This window comes from Cebidichthys violaceus, unplaced genomic scaffold (genome assembly GCF_023349555.1).
Source record: "Cebidichthys violaceus isolate CVI_PGR_0920_01 unplaced genomic scaffold, fCebVio1.0.p SCAF_9, whole genome shotgun sequence".
Taxonomy (NCBI): Eukaryota; Metazoa; Chordata; class Actinopteri; order Perciformes; family Stichaeidae; genus Cebidichthys; species Cebidichthys violaceus.
In genome coordinates this window covers 12380943-12407867 of record NW_027176975.1, presented here as the reverse complement: position 1 = coordinate 12407867, position 26925 = coordinate 12380943, and the positions used below count along the sequence as shown (strand labels likewise).

At 42.1% G+C, this 26925-nt stretch overlaps 3 protein-coding genes across 5 annotated transcripts; all 3 read left to right on the top strand.

Moving 5' to 3' along the window:
• Positions 1-28: 28 nt before the first annotated feature.
• Positions 29-2679, top strand: ctu1 (cytosolic thiouridylase subunit 1 homolog (S. pombe)). 2 transcript variants are annotated; one of them, XM_068703492.1, is made up of 3 exons: positions 29-99; positions 797-1297; positions 1434-2679. In XM_068703492.1, exons 2-3 carry the CDS (start codon positions 802-804, stop codon positions 1967-1969), a joined length of 1032 nt encoding a protein of 343 aa, XP_068559593.1. In that variant the 5' UTR covers positions 29-99; positions 797-801; the 3' UTR covers positions 1970-2679. The 2 variants fall into 2 exon arrangements, with proteins under 2 accessions (XP_068559593.1, XP_068559592.1); XM_068703491.1 differs by having other exon boundaries at positions 37-186.
• A 322-nt stretch (positions 2680-3001) lies between these two features.
• On the top strand, positions 3002-22856 carry pxnb (paxillin b). 2 transcript variants are annotated; one of them, XM_068703297.1, is made up of 14 exons: positions 3002-3133; positions 13685-13893; positions 14021-14106; positions 14207-14346; positions 15686-15869; positions 16443-16557; positions 16665-17960; positions 18725-18991; positions 19122-19520; positions 19669-19830; positions 19926-20099; positions 20183-20264; positions 20386-20534; positions 20666-22856. In XM_068703297.1, exons 1-14 carry the CDS (start codon positions 3121-3123, stop codon positions 20930-20932), a joined length of 3543 nt encoding a protein of 1180 aa, XP_068559398.1. In that variant the 5' UTR covers positions 3002-3120; the 3' UTR covers positions 20933-22856. The 2 variants fall into 2 exon arrangements, with proteins under 2 accessions (XP_068559398.1, XP_068559399.1); XM_068703298.1 differs by lacking the exons at positions 16665-17960; positions 18725-18991; positions 19122-19520.
• An 803-nt stretch (positions 22857-23659) lies between these two features.
• On the top strand, positions 23660-26377 carry rnf181 (ring finger protein 181). Its single transcript, XM_068703489.1, has 6 exons — positions 23660-23716; positions 24289-24416; positions 24506-24642; positions 24774-24889; positions 24988-25062; positions 25168-26377. The coding sequence occupies exons 2-6, from the start codon at positions 24331-24333 to the stop codon at positions 25225-25227; spliced, it is 474 nt and encodes a 157-aa protein (XP_068559590.1). The 5' UTR covers positions 23660-23716; positions 24289-24330; the 3' UTR covers positions 25228-26377.
• The last annotated feature ends 548 nt before the right edge of the window (positions 26378-26925 follow it).

The window sequence follows — 26925 nt, the reverse complement described above, 5'->3', positions numbered from 1 at the left end:
GAATGGTGTCACTTCCTGTTTTCCGGTGAAGCGGAGCTCACGACACATGATAAAACAACATGCTACTTTATCAGTTCGTGTAATACTTTTGTTGTTTAAGTAAGAAAGTTTGTATGTTTTAAGTATTTTTTTAGTGTACTTCGTCCCCACATACTCAATTCAGATCTCGGTTCATCGGAAACGTTGGTATGAAAATGTTACTTAATAGAAATGTGACTACTTAGCTTAACTTGACATGGAAACGCCTAACGTTAAAATGAGTAGTTCGTTGGGCTTTTATATGAAATTAACAGCCGTGTGCTTAAATTGTGTGAAGTCATTTCAAACAGTATACAAAGTGTTAAAGGTTTTAGGGGCTGTTTGTATCAACTTCATCCAAATTGGTTTGTGTTGTTGTTGTTAAACAGCTACAACCTCGCAACTTAGTATGATGTAACCGGCTCCACCATTTCAGTTGAGCAGTGCATTGTGGGATAATAGTATCCACAGCAGCACGTTTAAAGTTAATACATTTTGCAAATTGAATTTTGTTATTTTCCCAGCTTAACTTAAACTTACCATCAAGCGTCATATACATTCAGATACATTAGCAAAGCCAAAGTGATTGAACTAAAGAGCAATTTTATTAAGATAACAGTATAGGATCAATTAAATTAAGGGAATAATAATGAAAGTTTGTGGGTCAGCTGTATGCATCTTCAACAAAAAAGTAGACTAGTGTTTCTTTGACAGACATTTTTACTTAGTAACTAACTTTGAATCTTGTGTCCTTTTTAAATATAACTTCCTCCAACAGTTAAGATGCCTGTCCTGTGCAGTAACTGTATCAACAAGCGTGCTGTGCTGAAACGTCCAAAAACAGGCCACTCGCTGTGCAAGGAGTGCTTCTTCTGGGCCTTTGAGGAGGAAGTGCATCAGACGATCGTTGCAGCAAAGCTGTTCAAACCTGGGGAGATAGTGGGAATTGCCGCCTCGGGTGGAAAGGACTCCACAGTGCTCGCACATGTAATGAAGCTCCTAAATGAGCGGTACAACTACGGCCTTGAACTTATGCTTCTCTCGGTGGATGAGGGAATCTCTGGTTACCGAGATGACTCCTTGGAGACAGTGAAGAGGAATCAGCAACAGTACGAGCTGCCATTAAAGATTGTGTCGTACGAGGAGCTGTATGGCTGGACTATGGATGCTATAGTGAAGCAGGTGGGACTGAAAAATAACTGCACCTTCTGTGGAGTGTTCAGAAGGCAGGCTCTAGACAGAGGAGCCATCATGTTGAAAGTGGACAAGATATGTACAGGTAATCCCAAAGAGCATTTAAAAATGTGAATGCAAGAATTTCAACTTTGAAATGTGAACGAGCAGCCTGAATTTAAAAGAGTAAATATGTTTGTTAGAATTTGTTACAAGGGCTGGATCTGTGTTTTCTTTCACAGGTCACAATGCTGATGACGTGGCAGAGACGGTTTTGATGAACGTCTTGCGAGGGGATATAGCTCGTCTGCGCCGATGCACTGCCATCTCCACAGCCAGCGAAGGCGAAGGGGTCGTGCCGCGCTGCAAGCCCCTCAAGTATGCATATGAGAAAGAGATTGTTCTATATGCGTACTTTAAGAAGTTGGACTACTTTTCCACTGAATGTATCTACTCTCCCAATGCTTATCGTGGCCATGCAAGGACCTTTTTAAAGGACCTGGAGAGCGTAAGGCCGAGCTCCATAATGGATATCGTTCACTCGGGGGAGAACCTGTCTGTGCGGGAGGGGGTGAAGATGCCTGTGCAGGGGACCTGCAACCAATGTGGGTACATCTCCAGCCAGGCTCTGTGTAAGTCATGTGTGCTGCTGGAGGGGCTGAACAGAGGCCTGCCGAAGCTGGGCATTGGCAAACACCACCGGCTGCATGACAAAATCCTCTCCAAGCAGCCCCTTACTGAGAAGGAGGAGAGGAAGCTGAGATCAGTAGACTTTTGACAATTATGATCCCCTGTTTTATTTACCACAAGACCACATTTTAAAATACACCATGTGTAGTCTTTTACATTAGAAAAGTCTAATGAGTCAACTGTTATTTTTTTTCATTTACCATCAGTTAAATATTTATTGAAAGTTGCCATGGAATATTTTAATAATACAAACTAAGAAAAACTTCATATCATAGAAAGTCCATTCACTGTCGTCTTACAGCTGATATAACCAGAGATCACTGGGACACTATGTAGACACTTTACCATGGTTTTAAGAATGTTGTGTTAATCTAAAGGACATTTTCAGTGATAGATAAATGGTGTATTACACACAACAGGAGACGGTGGAAACATTTTTCAATGCCTTTGAAAGCTTTGCTACCGAGTTCCATGTTGAGCTAATCAGGTCACTTTTACTATGGAAGTATTGAACATTAGCGATCAGCATCGCTTGGATTTCCAAATTCTTACACACACATGCCTAAAAGAAATGTAAGTAGTGTACACCTACTAGGTGTGTGAAGTGCAGAAATGAGGACTAGCAACTTTGTTTTTATTTTTTTTAATTTTGTGAATGTTTCCACAGCGATGGAATCTCACTGATGGCATGTTTAATTATTTTTTTGATATTTTATGTTTCTTTGTGTTTCAATGCACCAATCTCTGTGGAGGATATGATGACAAGGTGCCATAATTGAATAAATGCATCATCCCATATCTTCTTGTTTCTCCTGTTGTTGCAGTAATTAATTATCTCATGAAATAAATTAATTTTATGTTATAAATCAGTGACAACATTCTATGTGTGAATGCACACAAATTAACATGAAAAAGTCCTTTCCGTTTTTTCCAAATACGGTCAGCCGTCTCGTAAATACGGTCAGCCGTCTCGTGAATTCGGCTGACCAGGTGTCACTTCGTGTAATTCCAGTTTATGGCCGCTAGATGTCGCTCATCACTTAGCCTCAAATCAGAGCGCGCGCTCTGCTAAAAGTACACATGCACATATTGCAGCGCGTTCACGAGAGCTATCCCCGACCAAACTTCCAGGGCAGCAGCAGACTGGGGAGAAGTTTGGAGAGAGGAAACATTCAGACTTCGTAAAGTTGAGAAGCTACCAAACATAAAACGGAGACAGGCCGAAGCCAGGCAGCCACTATGGACGACTTAGGTGAGTTTTCAAGTTGTTTGTTAAAACGCTCTTGTTTTTCCACAGTGAGGAGCGGATAGCAGGGTGGAGGAGTTCACGTTACGACGAGAGTTAACGTTAAAAAAAGATAAGCTTCTGGGTCACCTTACTCTGGAAAATACTGGCTATTTTCTTCCCAAAAAATGTGACAGTGCAGTATGGCAGAGTGGATGTTTGCCTCATGTTACCCACTTTGATTTATATATGCATCGTATAGCATCGTTAGCCTTTTACCACCTCCTTTTAAACTCTCTGAAGTCACGTTCATGTGTCTGATAATAAATCGATATCCTGCACATTTACAACAAACTTACTTTTTCAATACGCGAGCCAGGGGGGAGGAGATATTTGGCTGACATTTTGACACCGAGCTTCAACGTTATACCTCCTCAACTTTTGCCCACAGGCTATTCATTCCAGCTTTGAAGTGGTGGAGTCAACAGGCCTCCCCATTTAGACTGCTCGGTGCAGCACAATGTGAGCTCAACCCTGGCTTATGAAGTATCTCCTGTCTGATGAAGCAGACCTAACTGCTAGTGATACTTAATCACTGGCCATACAATCTGCTTTGTTGTCCTTTTTTTTCTCCAAATGTAAATAAATGGAAAGCCTTGATACATGAGACACAGATCTGATTAGGACAATAGAAGAAATGGAAATTGTACTGTATGTATGTAGTAGTGGGAGCCCCAGAGAAACCTATCATCTTATTTACTATGTCAAATGTACTGTCAACACTTTCTCCTAGAGGTGAAACAGTATAGTATTATTGTTGGTAGGACCCTGACCCTGTGCTGTTATCCTGTTGATTTCTGCTAGAAAGCAGGTTTTATTATGTTAGATTAGTCTAACATAATCTAGATTAGTCTAGCTGGGCTGGTGTTTATCCGTGTTACATGCAACACAGACCTTGAATAATGGGGATTCAAAACCCTCACGCTGCACACTGGTCTGTATTATGATTGTACATTTAAGAGTTGCCTTTTAATTCATGTGGTATAAAGGCATGAATTAACGTTTGTCTACCAGCAAAGTACAAGTAAGAAATGCACTTGCCGAGTTGTTATTACTACACAATAGTCACGTTTTTAGAATAGAAGATGACCTCAAAATTGCTGTTAGAATAGATACGTTTTCTGTGAACGAGCTAGATTTACCCACAAGTGGAAGTGTTCATGTTACATTACCTATTGCCAATATTTAAGTCAATTTGCCATGATTTAAAATGTGTTTTTTTTATGGCATTATCATTTACTGAGAACTGTGAGTTGGGGCTGTGAATAACTAACTAGTTTGCATTATTCATTAACATGTTGAATTTTTTTGCTGGATCAAATGTTTAGTCTACAAAAAAAATCAGAAACTATTGAAAAATGCCCTTCAAAAAATGGTGAAACCCCAAAGTGACATTTTCTAATAGCTTGTTTTGCGTGAGAAATGCAGAATATTTATATTTTGTCAATAAATTAATAAATTAATCCTTTCAGCACTACAAGTATCCAACACCAGCATTGATGACAATCAACATAAACTGAATATGTGCAGCGGTCAGCATCTATTTTTATTTGCCTCATTAACCAGTTTACCTCTTTGGTTCATCGGCCTTTGACCTTTGGCATTGAACCTCTGAACTTCTAATTCTGGTTGTTGTAGTTTTCACCAGCTGGTCAGTTTGCTATATTTACTTTGCTAATTCAGAATAAATCACTTCTTAAACCCTCTGTCAAGTATCTGTAGGAACGCTCCCATTGTACTGATCTCCCCAAGTAGAAAGGCCGTAAAATGGATTTGTGAATTGTTTAAGTGGAGAGACGATGTGCCGCATTTTGAGTTTGGCCCGATATGAGAAAACCTCCGGGGCACATTAGATGCTCTCGCTCCCGAGGGCCACTGAAAGAGACGATTGTTGGTTGAGAGGGAGCCTGCAGTCTCACTGAAGCAGCGTGAACAGCAGGCTGATGGAGGGGGCGAGGCTGCTGAGGAATGTCGAACATCGCTCTGTGTCGGGGTCCAAGGCCAAATACTCTCTGGGTCATGACTCACCTCCTACCACTACTCTCAGCCCTGTGCATGCTGTCACCAGAGGGAGGGCTGTCGGTTTCAGTTGGTCCTTTTAAAACGGGCCCTGTGGTATTTACACTTATAGATTGTCAAAAACGTATCGAGCTTTGACATCTTGGTAGCCTGGCGATCACACAACTGTGAAGTTAAATGGCCCACTTTTAGGATTTTAACTTTTTTGTCCACATCATGTGGAAAACCCCTCCCATGTCATCCCTAGATATGCAACAACAAACCACGTTAAATGTTTGTAAATTCTGAATGACTGTGGTTTACTGCACATCCAGTAAAACCCCCTCTAACAAGCCCCCATGGGTCCTTGTCTTGAGGCTCATTAATGATTGGCAGGTCGACGTGGAGCTGTTTGGAAACCCGATCAGACTCCACTCCACCCGTCTGCTTTCATTCTGTGGATATTGATCTGCTCGCGTTGCTTAACACTCGAGGAAGGGAATTCCCTCAGCATAGTGAGAGCCGAGTTCCTCTGAGTCACACTTTTCCACAGTTTTTCTCTGATCAGTCTTTTTACAGTCCAGCCCAGGTGGCAGCCAGGCATTGCCTCACTGTTGTTACTGATGTGGCCCCGGAGTCCTCACCCACATGTGGCCCCCAGACCACATATGACACACTGTCCTGCTCCTGGGTCTCATGTTTGCGTGGTATGAAGATCAGCTCAGCTCCTTGTGAATTCCTCAGGATTGTGTGAGATTCAGGCAGACTGACCTCACTGTACTGTGGAGGCTGTGCTCCATGTCTGCAGGTTAACAGTGAAGAAAGTGGATTAGCATAGACATGCATTATGCTGGAGGAGGGTTACTAAAGTGAGAATAACACACGCATGATTGACTTTCATGTTGGCTATAAACGCTCACTGTTCACGGATTACCAATGAATGAATTCCAGGGCTGGATTACTGACACGGTCAAATGGCCAAGGACCCCAGACCCTAAAGGACCCCTAAAACCAGAGGTTCACTGTGTGGTAATTTGATGAATATCATGCACTATTAGAGCCCTGTCCTGCAGAGGGTCCCTGTGTCAAAATCTAGTTTTAGTACCTAGAATATTTCATTGATACTATTCTCACATTTTGCATTTTCTTACAAATCTGTGTGTTCAATCAAATTACAACTAAACTAATTTGGGGAACCCATGGTGAGTCGGGCCATTAATCCAGCCCAGATAAAATCAATTACTCACAATCAGTGTATATATTTATTTGATACACATTGTGTTGAAACGAGCATCTTGTATTATCATACAGCACTGTCACACACTTAATATTTTGCTGTCTCCAATACAGGCGATAATGTAACTAGTAAGAGTCAGGCTTGCTAACTTTGTAATGCTAACTAATACTCATCTGTACTGTATGCAAGTAGGGTCATGTACACTGTTGAAGACAAACTTGCCTTAATCTTTATTTACCTAACTTTACTAGAGGAAACGGATAGTGTGCATTAGCCTACCAATGTACAAACATTGTTTAAATCCTGTGACCCCCCCCCCCCCCCCGAGAAGAAACACAGGTACTATTTATCGTTTAGATGCAGCTTTAAAACAATGTGGGCCTCAGTCTGTATTTTGCTCTGAGGCCCCTGTGTATCTACGGGAGGTGGCTATGTGGGCTGAAACAGACGGCAGCACCTGCCGTCTGTTTCAGCCTTTTGTAAACACACAGAAGTCTTGTTAGATTTACTGTACTATTATCAGTCGATCACCTTGCAGAGGAAGGCCTTATCCTCCAGACAGGCGCAAAAGTTGGCTGTTGTAGAAGCAGCAGCATGGTCTTAAATGTTTACAGCGTTTGCACAGCATACCAACAGATCTTAGAAGGTCTTAAGTGCTCTCTGGGTCCCGGTGTGTCGGCAGCACAGAGTTAGTGTTACCAGACGAGCTTTCATCACCCCGTGAGAGCTGCAGGGATAGCGCATACCGCCCCTAACCAGTGGGCTCGCATGCTCGGCTAGAGGGAAGCTCCTGGCTGTAAATCAGTCTTGTTGCCGAGCTCCACACCCATCCTGTTCTGGGTCTGGGGAGGAGAGAGCTGCATGGCTGACCTCATCGCTTAGGCAACAGACCCTGCCCCACATCCTGAGGAAACAGAGGAGAAAAACAATGAGCAGAGTCCACGCTGGAGGCCAGCACACTCTGGTAGAGTGGGTAGCCATGGGCCTTCAGTGTGTGTGTGATCTGGCCAGAGCAGCGTTTTTCACTATTAAATGCTGTCGCACCACATTGTTGCGACCCTACTCTCTCTTTCCTCTTGTCATGCTGTTTCCCTGTTCCCTGGCCTTGGGCCGTGGCTCAGAAAGCAGTGCTGATTATTTTAGGGTAATGCAGTAGGAATCTGAGTCCCTGCTGGGTTCTTCTAGCATTACTGGACCTGGGGACCCCCAGGGGCCATGTTCAAAGACAGAGGGCTTCTTATCTGTGAGCAGGGCAGTAAATCTCACTTCAGCCTTCATTCAGTTTTAATATGATTCCGTTAAACTCCACTTTTCTCATGTTTTGATACTAGGATTGGTATTAAACGTCAATGCTTTATTGATAACTGAGATGTGTGTTTGCAGCACTTAAGTATTTCAAAATTACGTCAAGTAACAAAATGCTTGCTAATCATTTTGGTATCAAAAAATCTAAAGTTAACTAACAAAGCTAACTAATAATATTACTAAAAATTTTGAAAACAATACTCGGTTGAACTGAGATGATAAATCAGGAGAATAATCTGCAACTGTTTTCATAACTGATTTATCGTTTTAGTCATTTTTAGAGCAAAAATACCAAAAAACATTCTCTGGTGCTAGCATCTCAAATGTGAATGTTTGCTTGTTTTCTTAGTCTTCTATGATATTAAATTTAAAATCAACTCCAATTTCGGCTTCAGGAAATTGTGTTGAGCATTTTCTACTATTTTCTGAAATGTTAAAGCACCAAATACAGTCAAGAAAATAATAAGCAGGTTGGTCGATAATTCATCCTCTCTCTCATCCTCCATCAGCTAATGGTTGTTTAATGTTCTGCTCTTCCATAGGAAGGTTTACTAGTTTGGAGCACAGCTCGGTGTTTTCAGTCGGCGTTTTAGAGATGAGAGATAAGACGGCCTTTCTTCGAGGGTCTTCCTCAATCTACCCCACTCTTATGGCACAAAAGCCCACTCACCTTCTCTGGCATACGGTCGTGGAACATGCATGGGTATGAATGTGTTCTCAGTGACTGGGTGTCAGTCTTCAGACTTTCCCCTGTCATCTGATTTACTGGTCTGTGGGGAAGTGCTTTTATTTTGGTCCAGCGTTCTCTCACGGGGCGTGTCATCTTCTGATATGGGGCTGCTTGGCAGTGTATTTTTGGGTATGTTTATTTTGAAATAATCACCCTTAGATGCTTCTGTCTTTTCGGATGGTATACTATTACACTCATTCATCCTTTTGTCTGTATGAATCTGTGTGTCCTAGTGTACAAAGATGGTGGCCATCTGTAAGCTGTGAGACATAACATTTTATTTGGTCAAGCCTTACACCCTCGCCCGACCACTTCGCTCTGCTGCCTCGGGGCGATTGGTTGCCCCGTCGCTCAGAGGTCCCTGTGGCCGATCGACCCGGTCACGGCTGTTTTCTGTCCTGGCCCCACAGTGGTGGGCTAGGACAGCAGAGTCGCTGCCCATCTTTCGGCGCAGACTGAAAACTCACCTCTTCAAGAAGTGCTACCCTGAGCCTTCCACTTAGCACTTATTGTATCCGTATTGGTTTGCTGCACTTATTGTATTTGTTTGTGTCTGCACTGTACTTTTGCTCTGCTTCATGCTCTTAGATGCTTGTGTAAACAAGGAGATGCACTTATGACTTCTGTTCATATGCACTTATGACTTCGGTGACTAGTAGTTCTCTTGAATACCTATGTTGAATACACTTATTGTATAAAAGCATCTCCTAAATGACTGTAATGTAATTTGAATATTTCTCTCTTAGTTTATCATTTAATCTGTTTGCTGCCAGTCGATATTCTCTTTCACTCACATTCCCTCTTGTTTGTCTGTTCCTGGTTTCTACCCAGCCTCCCCTGCTTGCCTCACTGGCATCCCCCCCCCCCTCTCCCTGGCCCCTGTCTGTCTTGTTTGATATAAATATCGTGTCGGGTTGGCCTGATGGGGTAGAATTTCGCTGTGGGGCCGTGGCCAGTTTTGCTCTTTTGCTCCCTGGCTATAAACAGGTGAGCTGTGGACCCTGGTGGGCTATCACCGTTGCTCACATGTTAATAGAACAGATTAGACAGGCCTGGTCCCCCCCCCCCCCCCCCCCCCTCCCCGCCTGCCCTGTACACCATGCTCTGTGGGAAATGGGTAGTAAAAACATTGACATCTCCTTATCCTGGAATTCAAAGCATGCTGTAGTTAGTGGAACAGGTCCTGTAATTGTCAACACATTATTTTCATTTTTCTGGACTTGACAGATGGTATTTTGTATTCAAGCACATTGCTCACCGGCTCCGTACCTAAAATCCTGAGGTTTTGGGTTTGTTCTGCTGGAGTAGATTGTATCTCAAAGCATATTTTTTGTTTCCAGGTAAGACAGGTTGCATGTTAAATGATGCTTCGCTGGGACTAGAGCAACCAAATGCACCCATCCTAGAGCCACCTTGTCCCCGCCTGATTGCTTTCTTTCTCAGGAGTGGACAGAGGAATGTGTGGAATTCCCCATGCACCTTTGCTCCCATCTGATAAACACTGCAGGACTGTGGCAGGGCCTTGGGTGGGTGGATGGGGGGGTGGATGTGCACAGGCAGGACTGTACATGCACCCACTGCCACAAGAATGTACATTATCCACATATCTTGAGAGTTGTTTGTGGAACGTAATGAACATTAGTTACCACAGCGTGACCACAGACGGTTCCCCCTTACAGAGTGAGCCACTGTTGTATTGTTGAGGGATGTTTGATGAATTCATCTCGTGTTATTAGTCCCAGTCATATCCTTTTTGATGACAGCTTTATTCCTCCAGAGCTTGCACAATGGCCTATTGAGTCAGGATGCTGTTCGAGCAGAATTGGACTTTGTCCATTGTGGCTCTTACCCCCCTGTATGAAATGGAAAAGATTAGTCTGTTACTTGGCTTACAGTGCTTTTTTGCATTCTTAATGCTTCAAACTCTCATGGACCAAAACTTTTCTGAGCCTGACGAAGGCTTGTTGTCCGTCCTCATGCCAAACTCGATGCTGCCCTCCTCAGGGGAAAAGAGGGAAGCAAGACAGTTTCATTAGCATCTTCAATCTTCAATCTTTATCCCTGTATGACCTGCATTAAATGATATCAAAGAGATGCACTTAATGGATATGAGCTGTGAATTATGGATTTCAAAATTATACGTTTGTTTAAATTGAAACAGGCCTGGCATGTGTTTTCATCTTTCGTTATCCTGATATAGAAATAGAATCTTATATGGTGCATCTCCCACTGTGTTTATAGTTCCATTCATATCAGTGCTGCAACTAACAATACTTTGTATTATTTTCACAAATTCTCACATACCAGCATGAGGCCTTCAAATCAAGGGTTTTGTACCAGCAGTCTAAAAGCCAAAGATATTCAGTTTACTATCACATACATCAAATCATATCACTGGAACTAAAGAATGTTTAACATTTGTGCTTCAAATATTACTCAACAATTAGTTGATTTAGATTTAGGAGAAATGACTTCTGTTCAGCAACTGATCGATTAATTGATCAATAGTTTAAGCTCTAATATATATCTTCTTTAAATCACCTTTATGCACCTTTATGTAGGACAACTCCCAATCTGCAACACATAGATGACACTAATTTTCACTGGGACTGTGCAATTGTTCTTCAAACAAAAAACAGAAAACACAATCTACCAAATTAGAGGTATTGGAATGTACAGTAGCTGTTTGAATACAGAAACTAGACATTGCAGATTAGACGATGAATCTAACTGTGGTGATGCCCTCTGTGGAGAGATCTACTCTGGAGTCACAGATGTGTAGTATGAGCAGGTGTGTGTGTGTGTGTGTGTGTGTGTGTGTGTGTGTGTGTGTGTGTGTGTGTGTGTGTGTGTGTGTGTGTGTGTGTGTGGGGGGGGGGGGGGGGGGGGGGGGGGGCTCTGTCTACAAGTGTTTTGGAAGGCTCCAGGCAGTGCGGCTGTCCGCTTCATCAACGCCACAATGAACTTTCTAGGAAAACATTTCCATAATTAGTCTTTCTTTAAAGGCTTTTATTATTTTTTGACAGCTTCTAAGATCTTCTAAGCTACAAGAGAGAATGTAAATGTAAACCCTACATTGTATTTTATTTGGCTCACCTTTGTTCCAAAACCAGCTGTGGTATTTTTCTATGTGGAGGCTTTTGTTTTATGAGTGACAAAGTCAACTTCAGTAAGACCTTGTTCAGCATGTCAGCACCAGGTGCAGATTATTTTGAGCTGGTCATGATATTTCAGCACATTTGCACAGACACGGGCTACACACTGAGCTTACTGCTATAAATAGGCGTGTGCTCCCATGTGGTTTATGTCAAACTCCATGACTTAAACATTTAGCTTCTGGGCCGGATCTCCTTTTGGTTTGAAGACTGGTTACAGAATATAGTCTTGTCATATGAGAGTCTCCAGTTTATTGCACTTTTCTTGTAAACTTATCGCAGCTCATCTGAGTGGATCATTCAAACTTAAAGTCACATAGATAGATAGATAGATAGATAGATAGATAGATATGCTTTTGGATGCAATTTAACAAAATGGACATAAGCCTGACATCTGTAAAGTTACAATCGTAGTGACTGTATTTATTTGTAAATGCAGATTTGAGGGTGAGAAATCACTTATGAGAGAAACTTTCAGTGTTTGATATTAAGAGAAAGGCGCAGTGAAAGGATACCATTATTGAAAGGATACCGACACCCACTTCTGGCTCGCAAACCACCCCCCCCCCCCATTACGCTGGCAACATATGTTATCACTCCATGTTGCCCACACTATCTTCGTCTGTACTGCGGTCTGCTTCTCACACACACACACACACACACACACACACACACACATACACACAAATAAACACACACATTTCATACTGCCCAGAAGATATTACAGATACAGCAGGTGGAAACAATAATGTGAGTATAGATACTGGCTTTTTATTATATGTACTCATGGATACAGACACTGCTTTATTGTTTCATGATATTATTGCATTACGTTGTTGTTAGATCTTTTAATGTTGATGTAGACGAAGGACAAACTTGTCTCAGTCTATCATTTTCCAGATATTCTGTGAATATGTTTTTATGGTGACTTGATTGCGGATGATATGAAGGCAGTGCCTGCAACACAGGGGGTAAAGGCATACTTATGAGTATTCAGTGTTGTGCAGTAAGACTTGATCCAAGTCTCGCTGTACTCCTCGGCTTCAGCTTTTATGAAAATATTCACTTTTCTTCTGACGTACATTAGGATTAATGTAACCTTGTGTGAAAGAATTGTGAAGTATTTGGAGAAGTAGAATGATACCGTTCAACAGAAAAATTATATTTAATTTATTTTCAGACTTGTATCGCTTTTTAAAATAACTCCTATTCAGGACAGAAATCAAAGTTTTCATACATGACACTTTTTCTGTACATTAAAAGTATTTTAGAAGCCTGGTTAGCCGTCTGACCTTGTGCTTAGTTCACTCTGCTTCTCTTATGTTTGAGTTTGCGGTAATTCCTCGGAACAGACTCCCGTTCCAAGCCTCTGTATTGTAACAGTATGCAGCCGGTGATTGCGTCTATTCTGGACCGGCTGAGAATGGATGGCTCGTGTGATGTAAGAGTCTATTTTGCTCCTGCGTTCCTGTGAACACTCAGCGGGGTAACACTGTAGCCCCTCAACCCTGGACTGGGTTCAGAAACACTTTCGGTTGGTCTGCTCCTTTTGTTCTTATCAGTCTGTCTTGTTAAATTCACACTGATTCTCATAAAACAGAGACTAATCAGAGACATCTGGGGGGGGGGGTTTATGTTGGGGGTTTCAGAGGGATATTTCATGAAGGCCTAATCGGTATAGGTATGAAGCTGGGCTCGGTGATGGTGACAGGGCTTAACAAAAAGCTTTTTTTGGTGATGGGTTGGAATGAGAGACTGACTCAGACATGCTGGCATTGTCCGTTTACAGCCTGACACCACAGTCAGTAGTTGTCTCAGAGCACCCAACGACCCAGTAAAGAATCCATTGGTCTCCAGCGCAACCATGTTTGCAGGTCGAAATATTTTGCGAAAACAGTTCAGGAATTTGTCTCTGATGTCTTTTGCTCCAATGACACAAGGCATTACTGAGATTATTGTTTGAATGAGAGTAAGAAAAATTAAGATTGTATTTATTTATTTTAACAGCACAACTTGTGGATCTAATGTGTGATTTCTTTTGGTAGGTACTTCTGAATTTCAAGAAATGCTGAACACTTTATCAATTATTTCAGACGCGTTACTGGCGGACCTGGAATCTACTACGTCCCACATCTCAAAGCGACCTGTGTTCTTGGCTGAGGAGACCCCCTACTCCATCCCCACTGGAGGACACTCCTACCAGGATGTGTCAGTCGCACCTCCAGTCCCTCCTCCACCCTCAGCCGAGGCTCTGAACGGGTCCCTGATAGATCAGCCGGACTCCCACCGCTCCTCTCAGCAGGTATGCCTCGTGAACTACAAGCATGAAGTACAAGAAAGTGACACAGTACAAATTTGATTTGATATCAAAAGAGCTGGAAACTCTGCTCAGGTTTTCTCCGTATGTCTCACTGATGTATCCTCTGCAGTCGTTAGGTTCAGTCCAGAAGAGCTCATGGTCCAGGGACAGTAGCAGCTCTCCGTTGTCTCACGTTGAAGAGGACCACGTCTACAGGTATCCTGTCACACGCTTGGAGTGTTGTGTGTCACATCGTCATCATTTTCTTTTATCTGTAGTTGCTGTTAGCAGCTGTCCCTGTCTGTCTCCTCTTCAGTTTTCCAAACAAACAGAAGTCGGTAGACTCGTCAACAGCAGCCATGACCGCCGCCATGGGCAGTAACCTCTCGGAGCTCGACAGACTGCTGCTGGAACTCAACGCGGTGCAACAAAGCTCCCCTTCATTCCCCACTACAGGTACAGTTGTGGTCAAAAGTTTACATACACTTGTAAAGAACATGATGTCATGGCTCTCTTGAGTTTCCCCGTTATTTCTACCACACTGATTTTTCTCTGATAGAGTGATTGGAACAGATACTTCTTTGTCACAAAAAGATTCATGAAGTTTGGTTCTTTCATGACTTTATTATGGGTTAACAGAAAAAGTGATCAAATCTGCTGGGTCAAAAATATACATACAGCAGTGCTAATATTTGGTTACATGTCCCTTGGCCATTTTCACTTTAATTAGGCGCTTTTGGTAGCCATCCACAAGCTTCTGGCAAGCTTCTCGTTGAATCTTTGACCACTCCTCTTGACAGAATTGGTGCAGTTCAGTTAAATTTGATGGCTTTCTGACATGGACTTGTTTCTTCAGCATTGTCCACATGTTCTCAATGGGATTTAAGTCAGGACTTTGGGAAGGCCATTCTAAAACCCTAATTCTAGCCTGATTTAGCCATTCCATTACCACTTTTGATGTGTGTTTGGGGTCATTGTCCTGTTGGAACACCCAACTGCGCCCAAGACCCAACCTTCGGGCTGATGATTTTAGGTTATCTTGAAGAATTTGAAGGTAATCCTCCTTGTTCATTATCCCATTTACTCTCTGTAAAGCACCAGTTCCATTGGCAGCAAAACAGCCCCACAGCATAATACTACCACCACCGTGCTTGACGGTAGGCATGGTGTTCTTGGGGTTAAAGGCCTCACCTTTTCTCCTCCAAACATCTTGCTGGGCATTGTGGCCAAACAGCTCGATTTTTGTTTCGTCTGACCACAGAACTTTCCTCCAGAAGGTCTTATCTTTGTCCATGTGATCAGCAGCAAACTTCAGTCGAGCCTTAAGGTGCCACTTTTGGAGCAAGGGCTTCCTTCTTGCACGGCAGCCTCTCAGTCCATGGAGATGCAAAACACGCTCGACTGTGGACACTGACACCTGTGTTCCAGCAGCTTCTAATTCTTGGCAGATCTGCTTTTTGGTGGTTCTCGGTTGACTCTTCACCCTCCTGACCAATTTTCTCTCAGCAGCAGGTGATAGCTTGCGTTTTCTTCCTGATCGTGGCAGTGACAAAACAGTGCCATGCACTTTATACTTACAAACAATTGTTTGCACTGTTGCTCTTGGGACCTGCAGCTGCTTTGAAATGGCTCCAAGTGACTTTCCTGACTTGTTCAAGTCAATGATTCGCTTTTTCAGATCCATGCTGAGCTCCTTTGACTTTCCCATTGTAGCGTTTGTGGGCGTTTGTATCCAATGAGCCCTCAGTTCTGTTTGTGGTGAGCAAAATGAGCTGTACTGTTGTGTTGTCCACAGAGGAGGCAGCTCCACCTTTACCATCCTGCAGCATTACCCACTACGAGAACGGCGGCTCCCCTGACATCGTGGTGAGCCCCGCCCCTCAGGAGAAACCCAGGAGGAACGGAACGAGGCTGGAAGAGGCCCGGCCCACCGTGGAGAGCCTGCTGGACGAGCTGGAGGGTTCAGTGCCTTCACCCAGGTGCTTTATATCTGTGTCCAGATTTTGTTGAATAATGTAAAATTGATTAGAATGCATGCTAGCTTGTTTTGCCTACATGTGCAGTTGTGTTTAGACTACAGAGAGGAACTTATCAGTGTGTGACGTGATCCCTGTCTGGAAGGAGTGGGAAGACTGTGCTGGGCCATTGTCCTTTGTCTCCCTTTTAGTTTCATCTTCTAAAATGCTAAAGATGGCAGTTTCGACTTCTTGTCAGGCATATTCTCAACTCTGCCAGTGAGGAATAAGACTATTTATTCAGGTTTACAGTGGCACCAAAATGGTTGCAAGTTTGTTTTGTTTTGTCTTTCTGATGTTTTAAGATCAGGAACACAGAATGACAGACCTTACTTCCTCAGAATGTACATGAATGCCAGCAGTCAGCTAGCCTGTTAGCTGTTGTCTTTAAATTTTAATAGAGGATGTGAGGTCATTTTTACTTCTCATATTGAATTCTGTGGTAACTTAGACAATACATTGTTTGGGTTCTGCTGTTTAGTAAGGCTTCAATGTTTGCATGTAATTACAAATCATATTATAATTTGTATTTTCTAGCTCCTCTGTCCGCCACAGTGATTTAGACACACCCTCTCAGCAGCAAGCCAGAATTTCAGCTTCCTGTGCCACAAGAGAGCTCGATGAGCTGATGGCCTCTTTGTCTGACTTCAAGGTACAGAGCAGCATGAGTGACGACTGGAAAGGCTTCAACAAAAACACATTTCTGTTGATTTCGCTGCCCTCTTCCTCTTATCTTGCTTCTGCTTCTATGTCCTTCAGCCCAGTTCTTTGGGCTGTCTGCTGGACCCAGCAGGAGCGTCTTCCAGCTTTCCTCATCCTCCAGCCTCTTCCTCCATCACCCCAGTGGCTTCTCCTTTCCTTAGTCTGTCCCCTACGTCTGCCTGTGCCTCTCCTCTGTTCTCTTTGCCTGCTGGTCTAGAGCTGCACATAGACGAGGATAGAGGAGACAGTGGCATGTCAATGCCCTATGCGAACCGTCTCTGTCCTCACAGTCCTGTATCCTCACTTTCTGCAGCCAGTGACCTAGACCTGGACTCTGTCATAGATGTCTCTGCCACCATGCTGTCGTCCCAAACCAAGTCTCTGCTTGTCCTCTCTCAAGCCGCTTCCGTTAACTCCAACCTTATGAGAAATAGCCCGAGTCCTTCCACTACCACCACCCACTCACTAACCTCCGTTAACACTGTCCTGGACCACAAGTCCTCCAAGTCCTCTAGTCCATCTGTAGAGCGGGTCTCGCCCTCAAATACTGTTGATAAATTCCCTTGCGCTCCTGAGACTATAACCAAGGGATCTTCTTTTCATGACCTTGTTTTGAATTTCTCTACTCCATCTCCTTTTAAAAACCTCACCCCACCTCTCTCAGCTCCAAAGACTCCTTCACCCATCCCTGCTGCTGTCTGTATATCTCCACATTCTGCACATGTTTCCTCCAAAACATCCTCGCCATCTCCAGTCTCTCCAATGACGGTCCCCTCTCCACTGGCCTTCACTAGCACCAGCAGACAAGTGTTGGAGTCGGCCCCCACAGCCCAGAGAGCCAGCCCCTTCACTGTGCAGCAACCCCCCATGGTGGAGCCCTCCTTGGACGAGGCACTGGACAAGCTGCTAGCCATGAGTTTTGCACAGAATCACTCCGCAGCACATGTGGAGGATCCACAGCTGAAGATGGAGGCACATTTTTTAGGCAGAGGAATGCAGGAGATGCAGGAGGAGCTCATCCTGCCGATGGACAGAAACAGCGTTCAGCCTGACACTTTCACCAGCGGCACCAACACCATCACAGACGACTCGGTGGACGGAGGGACTGATGGGAATGGAGATCTGGACTGGGCTGACGAGGAGCTGTCAATGTCCTTCCACGATGGACTGGATGGCACCATGACGCCTTACACCGAGAGGCCGTACACAGACGGCAGCATGACCCCGCTCACAGAGGCCAGCTGGATGGATGAATCCATGACCCCGTCTTCATGCCCTGGGACCCCTGACGTTGCCCTGGACCTGCCCCTGCTGCAGACTCCCAGTATAGACCGAGTCTCTGCTTCCGGACATGTATGCATCTCGCCTCTTGCTTGATACAACATGGGCTTGTTTTGCTCACATTGTTCTGCTGTTGCTCCAGACACTGATGCTTCCACACTAGTTAGCCTCTACTTAAACTAAACTAAAACATGATACCAAATATTTATCTGCTGGTTTGCTCACTAGTCAAACGTTCGCACTTTGTCATTTTAAGACGGATAAAACAGGGATTGTTTTGTTAGCATTCAATATCATCTCTCAAATCTTTAGCACAATCAAGTAGGGCTGAAACAATAGGTCAAATAATTGATTAGTCGATGAACAGTATGAAAGGTTTTCTGTATTTTATATTTTAAAGTGAATATCTTTGGAATGTAGATTATTAGTCACATAAAACACAGCAGGCTTTCAGCTGGTGGAATAGAAGCTAACTTAGAAATAGCGATCAAGAGATCAATAACTCACTGATTGGCAGTACCAGTACTGAGCATGGCACATTTAATCCTCCTGACCTGTTGCACCAGTTTTGTGTGAAGGACCCTAATGTCACCTGCGTTGTGAACTTGGTGTGGTTGTTGAGAGACTAGGAAGGCTGTGAGGAAGATTCATGGGTAGGGCACCTGACATAAGCATGCAAGAAGTGCATGAAGTGTGACTCTGAGCCCACTGACCACAGCATCCTGGCCTGTCATGGATTTGTGACTCACCTGCTGCCTCAGAGCTCTGCTGTGACTGCTTCAGCTGGGTTATGTTTGGTGTGGACGTATGATGAGATGTTCACCATTCCTTCTTAGATAAAATCAGTGATTAGGCGCACCAAGGAGACTCCTAACGTGCACCCCATGTTCCGAGACGGTCTTCTGCGCAGAAAGATGGGACCTGTCATTGTAAACAAGAACACTTCTCAGGACCGCCTCATAGAGGAGCTTCAGGGCAAGTTTGGGATCGGCCGCTCAGAGCGGCGGCGTAAACAGTCTGATGATTGGCTGACCGAGGGAGTCGTCGTCACATGCAAACCCCAGCGCTTTCGTCCCGATGGGGCCGGCAGTGAGGTCGACAAGGTTGGCTTCAGTGTGCTCAACAGTTTTCCCCGAATATTGCTATTCCCAATTAATTCACCTTTTAGTTTTCTACACACTTTGCTCTCTGTGTTCCTTCCCTTCGCTCTGTTTTTCTCTTCTCTTTGTTCAGATCATAATTCCCCCAGAGTCGCCTGTCCCCGTGAGGAAAGTGCTCCCGCCTCTCTCTCCCCCTGCCCTTCGTCGCCCTCCTGTTATAGAGGAACCTAAGCGGCTACTCCCAGTACAGCACCCCCCTATTCCTACACCGCCACCTCTCCCTCCACCTCCCTCTCCCCCTCCGCAACCTCCCCACATCCAGGAACCAGTTCCCCCCACACCTCGGCAGATTATAAAAGCCACACCACCCCCAATTCAGGAAGCTCCTGCCCCCAAACCAGAGCCCCCTCCTCCTGTTCTTAAAGCCCCAAACTGCCCTCCACCAGTGGAGCCAGTGACACCAATACCACCCAAAGTCCTGGTGTCAGTAGGCTGCCAAACAGAGTATGACCCAATCTTCCCTCCAATGCAGGCATGAACCCCTGTCTCTTATCCCTTCTTGTTTTTCACAGCTTTACATTTTTTTCATCTTTGTAACGTAAAACATAATTTTGTTAAACGTCTGTGTGTATCAGGCACATCTTTAACAGATAACTATTTTGATGATTTAATCATTTCAGATTATGGCCCAAGGGAAGGGCGGCGTTCCTGGTGGGGCTCCGACGCAGGTCAACAAGCTGGACAACATGCTTGGTAGCCTGCAGTCTGACCTCAACAAATTGGGTGTACAAACGGTAGCTAAAGGAGTTTGTGGAGCCTGTTGTAAGCCAATTGTGGGACAGGTGAGATGCTTTTTTAAAAGATAGTATGTCTGTAATATATATGTATTGTAATTTTAATAATTTAATTTGTACAATCCACTTTTCTGTTTGTCTAGGTGGTGACTGCTATGGGCCGCACGTGGCACCCTGAACACTTTGTGTGCACGCATTGTCAAGAGGAGATCGGCTCCAGGAACTTCTTTGAGCGAGAAGGACAACCGTACTGTGAGACCGATTACCACAACTTGTTCTCCCCACGGTGCTACTACTGCAACGGACCCATACTGGATGTAAGTCGCTGCTGTTTACATATGTGGTCGTGTCTGTTGTAGATTACAGTCAGCCAACGACATGTGTTGTCATGTCTGTTCAGAAAGTTGTGACGGCGCTGGATAGGACATGGCATCCTGAACACTTCTTCTGCGCTCAGTGTGGATCTTTCTTTGGCCCAGAGGGTATTGTGATATATTCTATTTATTAATTATTACTGTGACTTTTATATCTACAGTCCACTCAATTGTTTCTGTTTGCATTTCAGTTGTGATTTATTAAAACCTGTTTGTTATTCCTATGAAGGCTTTCATGAAAAGGATGGAAAAGCCTTTTGCAGGAAGGATTACTTTGACATGTTTGCACCAAAATGTGGCGGCTGTGCCAGAGCCATTTTGGAGAACTACATCTCAGCGCTGAACAGCCTTTGGCATCCTGAATGTTTTGTCTGCAGGGTCTGTATCTTGTCATTTCTGTCATTCTAGTGTTATTTCATGTACCAGAGTTAAGCTGGATATTGTTAAAGGAATGATAGCTCCAGAATAACAGCATCTTCCTCTGCTTCTTCTCTTGTTGTTGTTGACAGGAGTGCTTCACCCCGTTTGTGAATGGAAGCTTCTTTGAGCACGATGGCCAGCCTTACTGTGAAGTGCACTACCACGAGCGCCGTGGCTCCCTCTGCTCCGGCTGTCAGAAGCCCATCACGGGACGCTGTATCACAGCCATGTCCAAGAAGTTCCACCCGGAGCATTTTGTCTGTGCCTTCTGCCTGAAACAACTCAACAAAGGCACCTTTAAAGAACAAAACGACAAACCTTACTGCCATGGCTGCTTCGTCAAGCTGTTCAGTTAGGGAGTTAAGGAGAGTAGCTATGGATCAGGTCAGATCAGTGTCTAAAGCATTTTTAGCACAGGTAGGGACGGGATGGGATTTATTGTGTTTGTATCAAAGAAGGCTGTCTGTTCTCTGATAGTGACATTGGAAGTGTGTATGGATTAAGTATGTGCATGGGATTGAAGCAGCATACAGTCTCTGCTAAAATACTTTTAACTTGTCCTTCATCAACTTGGAGAAACGTCCCTATATTCAGACCGCCAGCTCTGCATTTTGCATTGAGGCTCTTATACAGGTGGTTTTGAGTTGGTCAGTAGGCCGAATGGTGACGCAGATATACTCAAAAGGTGACATTACAAGGGTTTTCAACTCAACACTGATATATACACGACTACAGTGTTTTTCTTAATCCCCTGAAATGTGTTGAATATGTTCAACTGGCAAAGAGCTGTAATTTTCTGTTTTCTCAACAAAAAAAAATGTTTTTATCTTGTTAGATGGTGGTGAAACTTTACTGAACACTGTAGAAATTCATGAAACACTAGGCATGTTTGACATTGTTGCTCACTGGTTGAGCGTGTCATTTTAGAAACCATAAAAAAGAAACATAGAAATCCAACACCTATAGCAGGGAGCAGGTGACTTGTTGTTTTTTAACATTACAATGTAAACTGTTGCAGTGGAGGAGCTTGGAACGCTTATTCCCCAAATGGTGTAAAGTTGAAAAGAGCAGATGGATGTATCCATAATATCACTGTAGCATTGACTGAGAATGGACTGCCTCATTATTTTGTATGTGTGAACAGTCTAGTCTCTTAACACTTGCAAGAAAACACCCACGTGTCACAAAGAGTTTGAACTGAATGAATCAATCTTACAGTTTCCAAAATCAGAGTGACAAACCACACCTATTTTTTTAGCCAAAGGCAAACTATGCTTGGGTGAGTATTTTCACAGTGATTGTCAATGACGAAGTTCAGTATGTAGTCATCCACCAGTAGCTGCGGTATCTGCCAAATCATTCCTTGTATTTTTACAGAAGAAAAGAGAAAACAAAATCAGATTTTTGCGATTGTCTCTTACAGTGAAGTGGAATCACGTGAAGATATTGGGAGTATATTGTGCATCTCTTAAACTACCATTACTGTTTCTAGGTACATCCACATTTTTTTGTATATATCAAAAGCAGCTACAATGTAAGCAAAACGCTGGCATGCTTATTAGCATGTACATGTGTTTGATAACCACTCATTCAAAGAAGGAGAGGGCTGGTGAGGAGGCAAAGCAAAGATATTTTGATATTTTTGGTATCATTACTGTATTGAGAAGCTGATGAATGTTCACTTATTTTTGAAAGAAGTTCACAAAACGAGAAAGTTTCCTGTGATGTTCCAATGACTCTGCAACTGGGGATTAACAACTTTGTATTTCAGCATCGGCGTGTATTTCTCATGTAAAAGGCTGTCTGTCTGTGCCATTGTATCAGTACCATGTCTAATAACACTGGCAAATTCAGCACAATACTGATAACAGGTCAATAGTCCACAGTGATGTACGAGTCCACTGACAAATGATGGCTGTAAAAGTGAGTTGATGACTCGTTTCCCTCAGCATTTGAGTAGCATCTACTGTATGGCCACACCTCAATGTGGGATCATGACATGCAGCAGATATATATATCGGGCCTTTTGTCTTTTTCAGGGAGTTCTAGAGCCTTAAATCCTTTTTCTTACTCTACTTAAGATATCATGTACACGGTTGTCTTTTCGAATCAATTTAGTAGAGTGTTATTTAACCAAAGCCATACCCTATTTGAGTTGTGTTTGTGTCTCCATTTTTCTTTTCTTTTCACTCTGAATGTCAGTAGTAATGAATAGTGATATTCCTCTCATCTAGTCTGATTCAGCAAATAAATTCAGTTTTGTTATTAAATAGTATACAAGGGCTTCATTTGTGATACGTTTTCAATCAATGCGTCAATTTTACACTCGCACTCAAGGAAACACCATGAACATGAACATTAGTCCAACTGTACAATGCAGTTGTTTGGTTAAATCTTTGCACTATTGTTTAGTTAGTTAATTTAATATTATATTTTATTGTATATGTTGTGCATTTTTATATTTCATATTTTTAATATATATGTATGTATATATATATATATATATGTGTGTGTATATGTGTGTATATATATATATATATATATATATATATATGTATATGTATATATATATATATATGTATATATATATATATATATATATATATATGTATATATATATATATATATATATATGTATATATATATATATATATATATATATATATATATATATATATATATATATATATATATATATATATATATATATATGTATTGCTTTACCTGTACCTATTAATGCTGCTGTAGCAAAGAAATTTCCCCATGTGGGATTAAAGAAGTAACTATACCTCCTTCTTCCTCAAAGAGGAGGAAGGAGGTTATTTTAAATGCATGAGCAATAGCGAACATCACTACTGCCCCAACATTCACACTTAAAAAGAACAAACAAAAACTTAATTCAGATAGTAAACCAGATGTTTTGGTTGAAAAACAACAGACTTTATATAACTTTAGAGAGGCAGTACACGCCCCGCAACAGGTAGTGGCGCTAATGCAACGCTGTCGTTGGCCAACCGCCACAAAACGTGAAGAAGAAGAAGAAATGGGAGCTTTTCCGTCCTGTGATTGGACACAAGTATCACGTGGTTGATATGGTCATACCAGGGAGAATGACATGTTTATTTTCGCTAACACTTCAGGTAAGTCGAGTTAAAGTCTAGCAAAGAATGTGTTACTGTATTATTTTCTAAAGTACTGTATGTTTATTTGTACAAGTTCAAGAAACTCTTACGGTCTTGCTAGCGTCAGACTTTAGTTATAAGTGTACCAAACTCATTAAATACCGTTAAACAACATTTATGTGTCCTTTTTTATCAGGGAATGAACTATGATTTTGTATACATCTTAAATAGCATGAAAGGTTTTCTATTCGTCATTCATGCGTTAAGTTTATCAAACATTTGATGAACGTTTTGAGTTAAACTTAAGAGTAAAGAATCGCTTCTGGCGGTTTAATTGAAGCCTTTTAGTCTTATACTTATCAGTATAAGTTATAAGATATGTATTAAGTATTTACATATCATATATTTCACCCTGATTGTACAGCAGGTAGTTTGGCCTACAGCCCTGTGGTGAGCACTAGAGTGATGATTATTCACTCATCACCTTAAAGGTCATGCCAAACCCCTCAGGTGTAGTTTTTAAATGTCAGCTGTGGATTTAATGTTTTTTTGACAAATTAGTGAACCTACAACATCCACATGTGTTTCAGGTATCTTAATGCAAAGTGGACTCAAACATCGGCCTCACCACAATGGCGTCCTACTTTGATGAACACAACTGTGAGCCCACCAACCCAGAGGAGCAGTATCGTCAGAATGCACTACTTGAACTGGCCAGGTGAGACTCGACACACTTCAGACACATTGTAATGCTTCACATTGATTACTGGTGCACTGGGCTTTGATCGACTGTTGGTCTGTTTATAGGTCTTTGATGCAGGGCTTGGACTTATTTGACTCGGGGGCGTTCGACTTGTCCGACTGGGACCAGCGTCTCCCTCCTCCGGCTGCCAAAACCGCTGTTCAGACCCTTACTGTGGTCATCATTTCTTCAGAGCAAGCAGGTGACAGACATTACATCAGTCATATTTAACTGATATTCAACAAATGCAGAGGTTTACATTTATGATGGCAGAAAGAGAGACCATGCTTAGGTAGGGAGGGATTTAATTGTGATTGTTTTTTTATCTCACAGAAAAAGGTCTCAAGTGTCCTGTGTGTTTGCTGGAGTTCGAGGAACAAGAGTCAGTTCGAGAAATGCCTTGCAAACATCTTTTCCACTCCGGATGTATACTGCCCTGGTTGGGCAAGGTAAAGCTGACACATGTATCATTCAGAATTCAATTCCACATCGGACATGTTCGAAAAGAAAAAAAACGTTTGAATCTTTTGCATGTTTTCAATCGTAGACCAACTCCTGTCCGCTGTGCCGCCTTGAATTACCAACTGACAATTCAGAGTATGAGGAGTTTAAAAAAGACAAGGTGAGTGTGTAAATATGCTTTGGACGGTACAAATGAGCATCATCTTCTAGCTGTGCTTCCTGTATAGCATCAGTCCTTAGCCAAGTGTTGTTTTCTGTCCTGTAGGAGAGAAGAAAACAGAGGGAGCACCGGCTGGAGGACCTGCATGGATCCATGTACACATGACTCAACTGTGCTGTGGTGCACATGTGTGGCACAGCAACTTTTTACAGAAAATTATGAGAAAAATGAATGTTTTAGGAAATGTGTAGTGCTGCATTCATGCCATTTCGTGCAGAATGTAATTTCAAGCATGCGGATGGGAAAAACTCATGTCAGCCTCATATCTGTAGTTATGAGTCAGGAATATAAACGACATCTTCGCTATCTACCAATTGGCAAAAAGAACTACAGAACTACAAGCTGTAAAGCCACCATCACTGACAGCTTTATCTAAATAAAATCCCAAATTAATAATATGTAATGCAATTCTAAAAAAGAAAAAATTAATTTGGTTTGACTGCAATCATTATATTTATTATATTATTATAAATTATTATTATTATAAATCTATCATCTTAGACTAAAGTGTGACCGCTCCCGTTAGGGTAACACACGATATCTTGCTCTTTCCATTCATTTGACATGGCATGAATGCAGCATAAGCAACAGGATCATTGAACATGCTCATATTTCAGTTGGATAAATGTTCTTTTCTTTGTCGTTAGGTTGAAAATATTTTATGACAAGTATGATGTTGACAGCGGCCCTGAAGCATCTCTGTTTTTATTCCTTTTTGATTTAAATCTATAACCTTTTAAACACACAAAAAACATCTGTTCAGCTGTATTTGTCAAATTTTATATGATTTATTTAAACACAGGAATATATTTTAATCACGACTCTTCTTTCATTTTTAAAGTGCACTCCAGTAATGCAATATGAATAGTATACACTTACATATATTCAACATTTTGTCAGGCCATCTCTGTCAGGTAAATGCCCACACTGTCACACTGGCTGTCAGTACATTTGTTTTCTTCAAGCCGAGGTACTGAACAAGGTCTTCTCGAGCCCCAGAAGACATTATACAACTGCTTTCACTGGCTGAGTAGTGCCCCTCCTCATGCTGAGTAAGCTGACCTTTTTGTGTAAAATTGTTTGGTTCCCCTTTAACTTGTCCCGTGATGTTTGAGGAGGCAACTCCTCTCGTCTGGCCTAGACAGAGGAACAATTAATAATATAACCAGTATGATCTGGATTGGTTTTGATTCTTCTACATCACATGTAGATTCATACCACTTCTATAATACAGCAATAAAATGGGGGGAAAACCCATGTTTGCTATTTATGTGGTAACACACAATGTTGAACCTGCAACCTTGCTGACTCAACTTAGGTGTGATTTTTAACCAGCAGTATATATGTATATATGCAAGTTAGCCATTCTTTATGTCATATGTCAAAAGTTAGCTATTTGTGTTTCAAATGAATAGACCATTTATTTATATATATATATATATATATATATATATATATATATATATATATATATATATATATATATATTTATTTATTTATATATATACATATATAAATATTTATTTATTTATATATATACATATATAAATAAATAAAGAACCACAACAACCTCCCAAAGACTTTTAACCATAGCTTTATTAGCTTCAGGGTGATACCAATACTATTCCACACTGTCAATATAACAAGTACTGTATGACCATGATGTCATTTTGCTCTCTGTTTTAAGCAGCAATTTAGTGACATTTTTGTTGTTTATAAGGACACAGAGGCAACTTTCTGTTTCAAGACCAATCCATGCAAAACATCTATAATTTATCATTTTTATTTAATATTTTAATATAA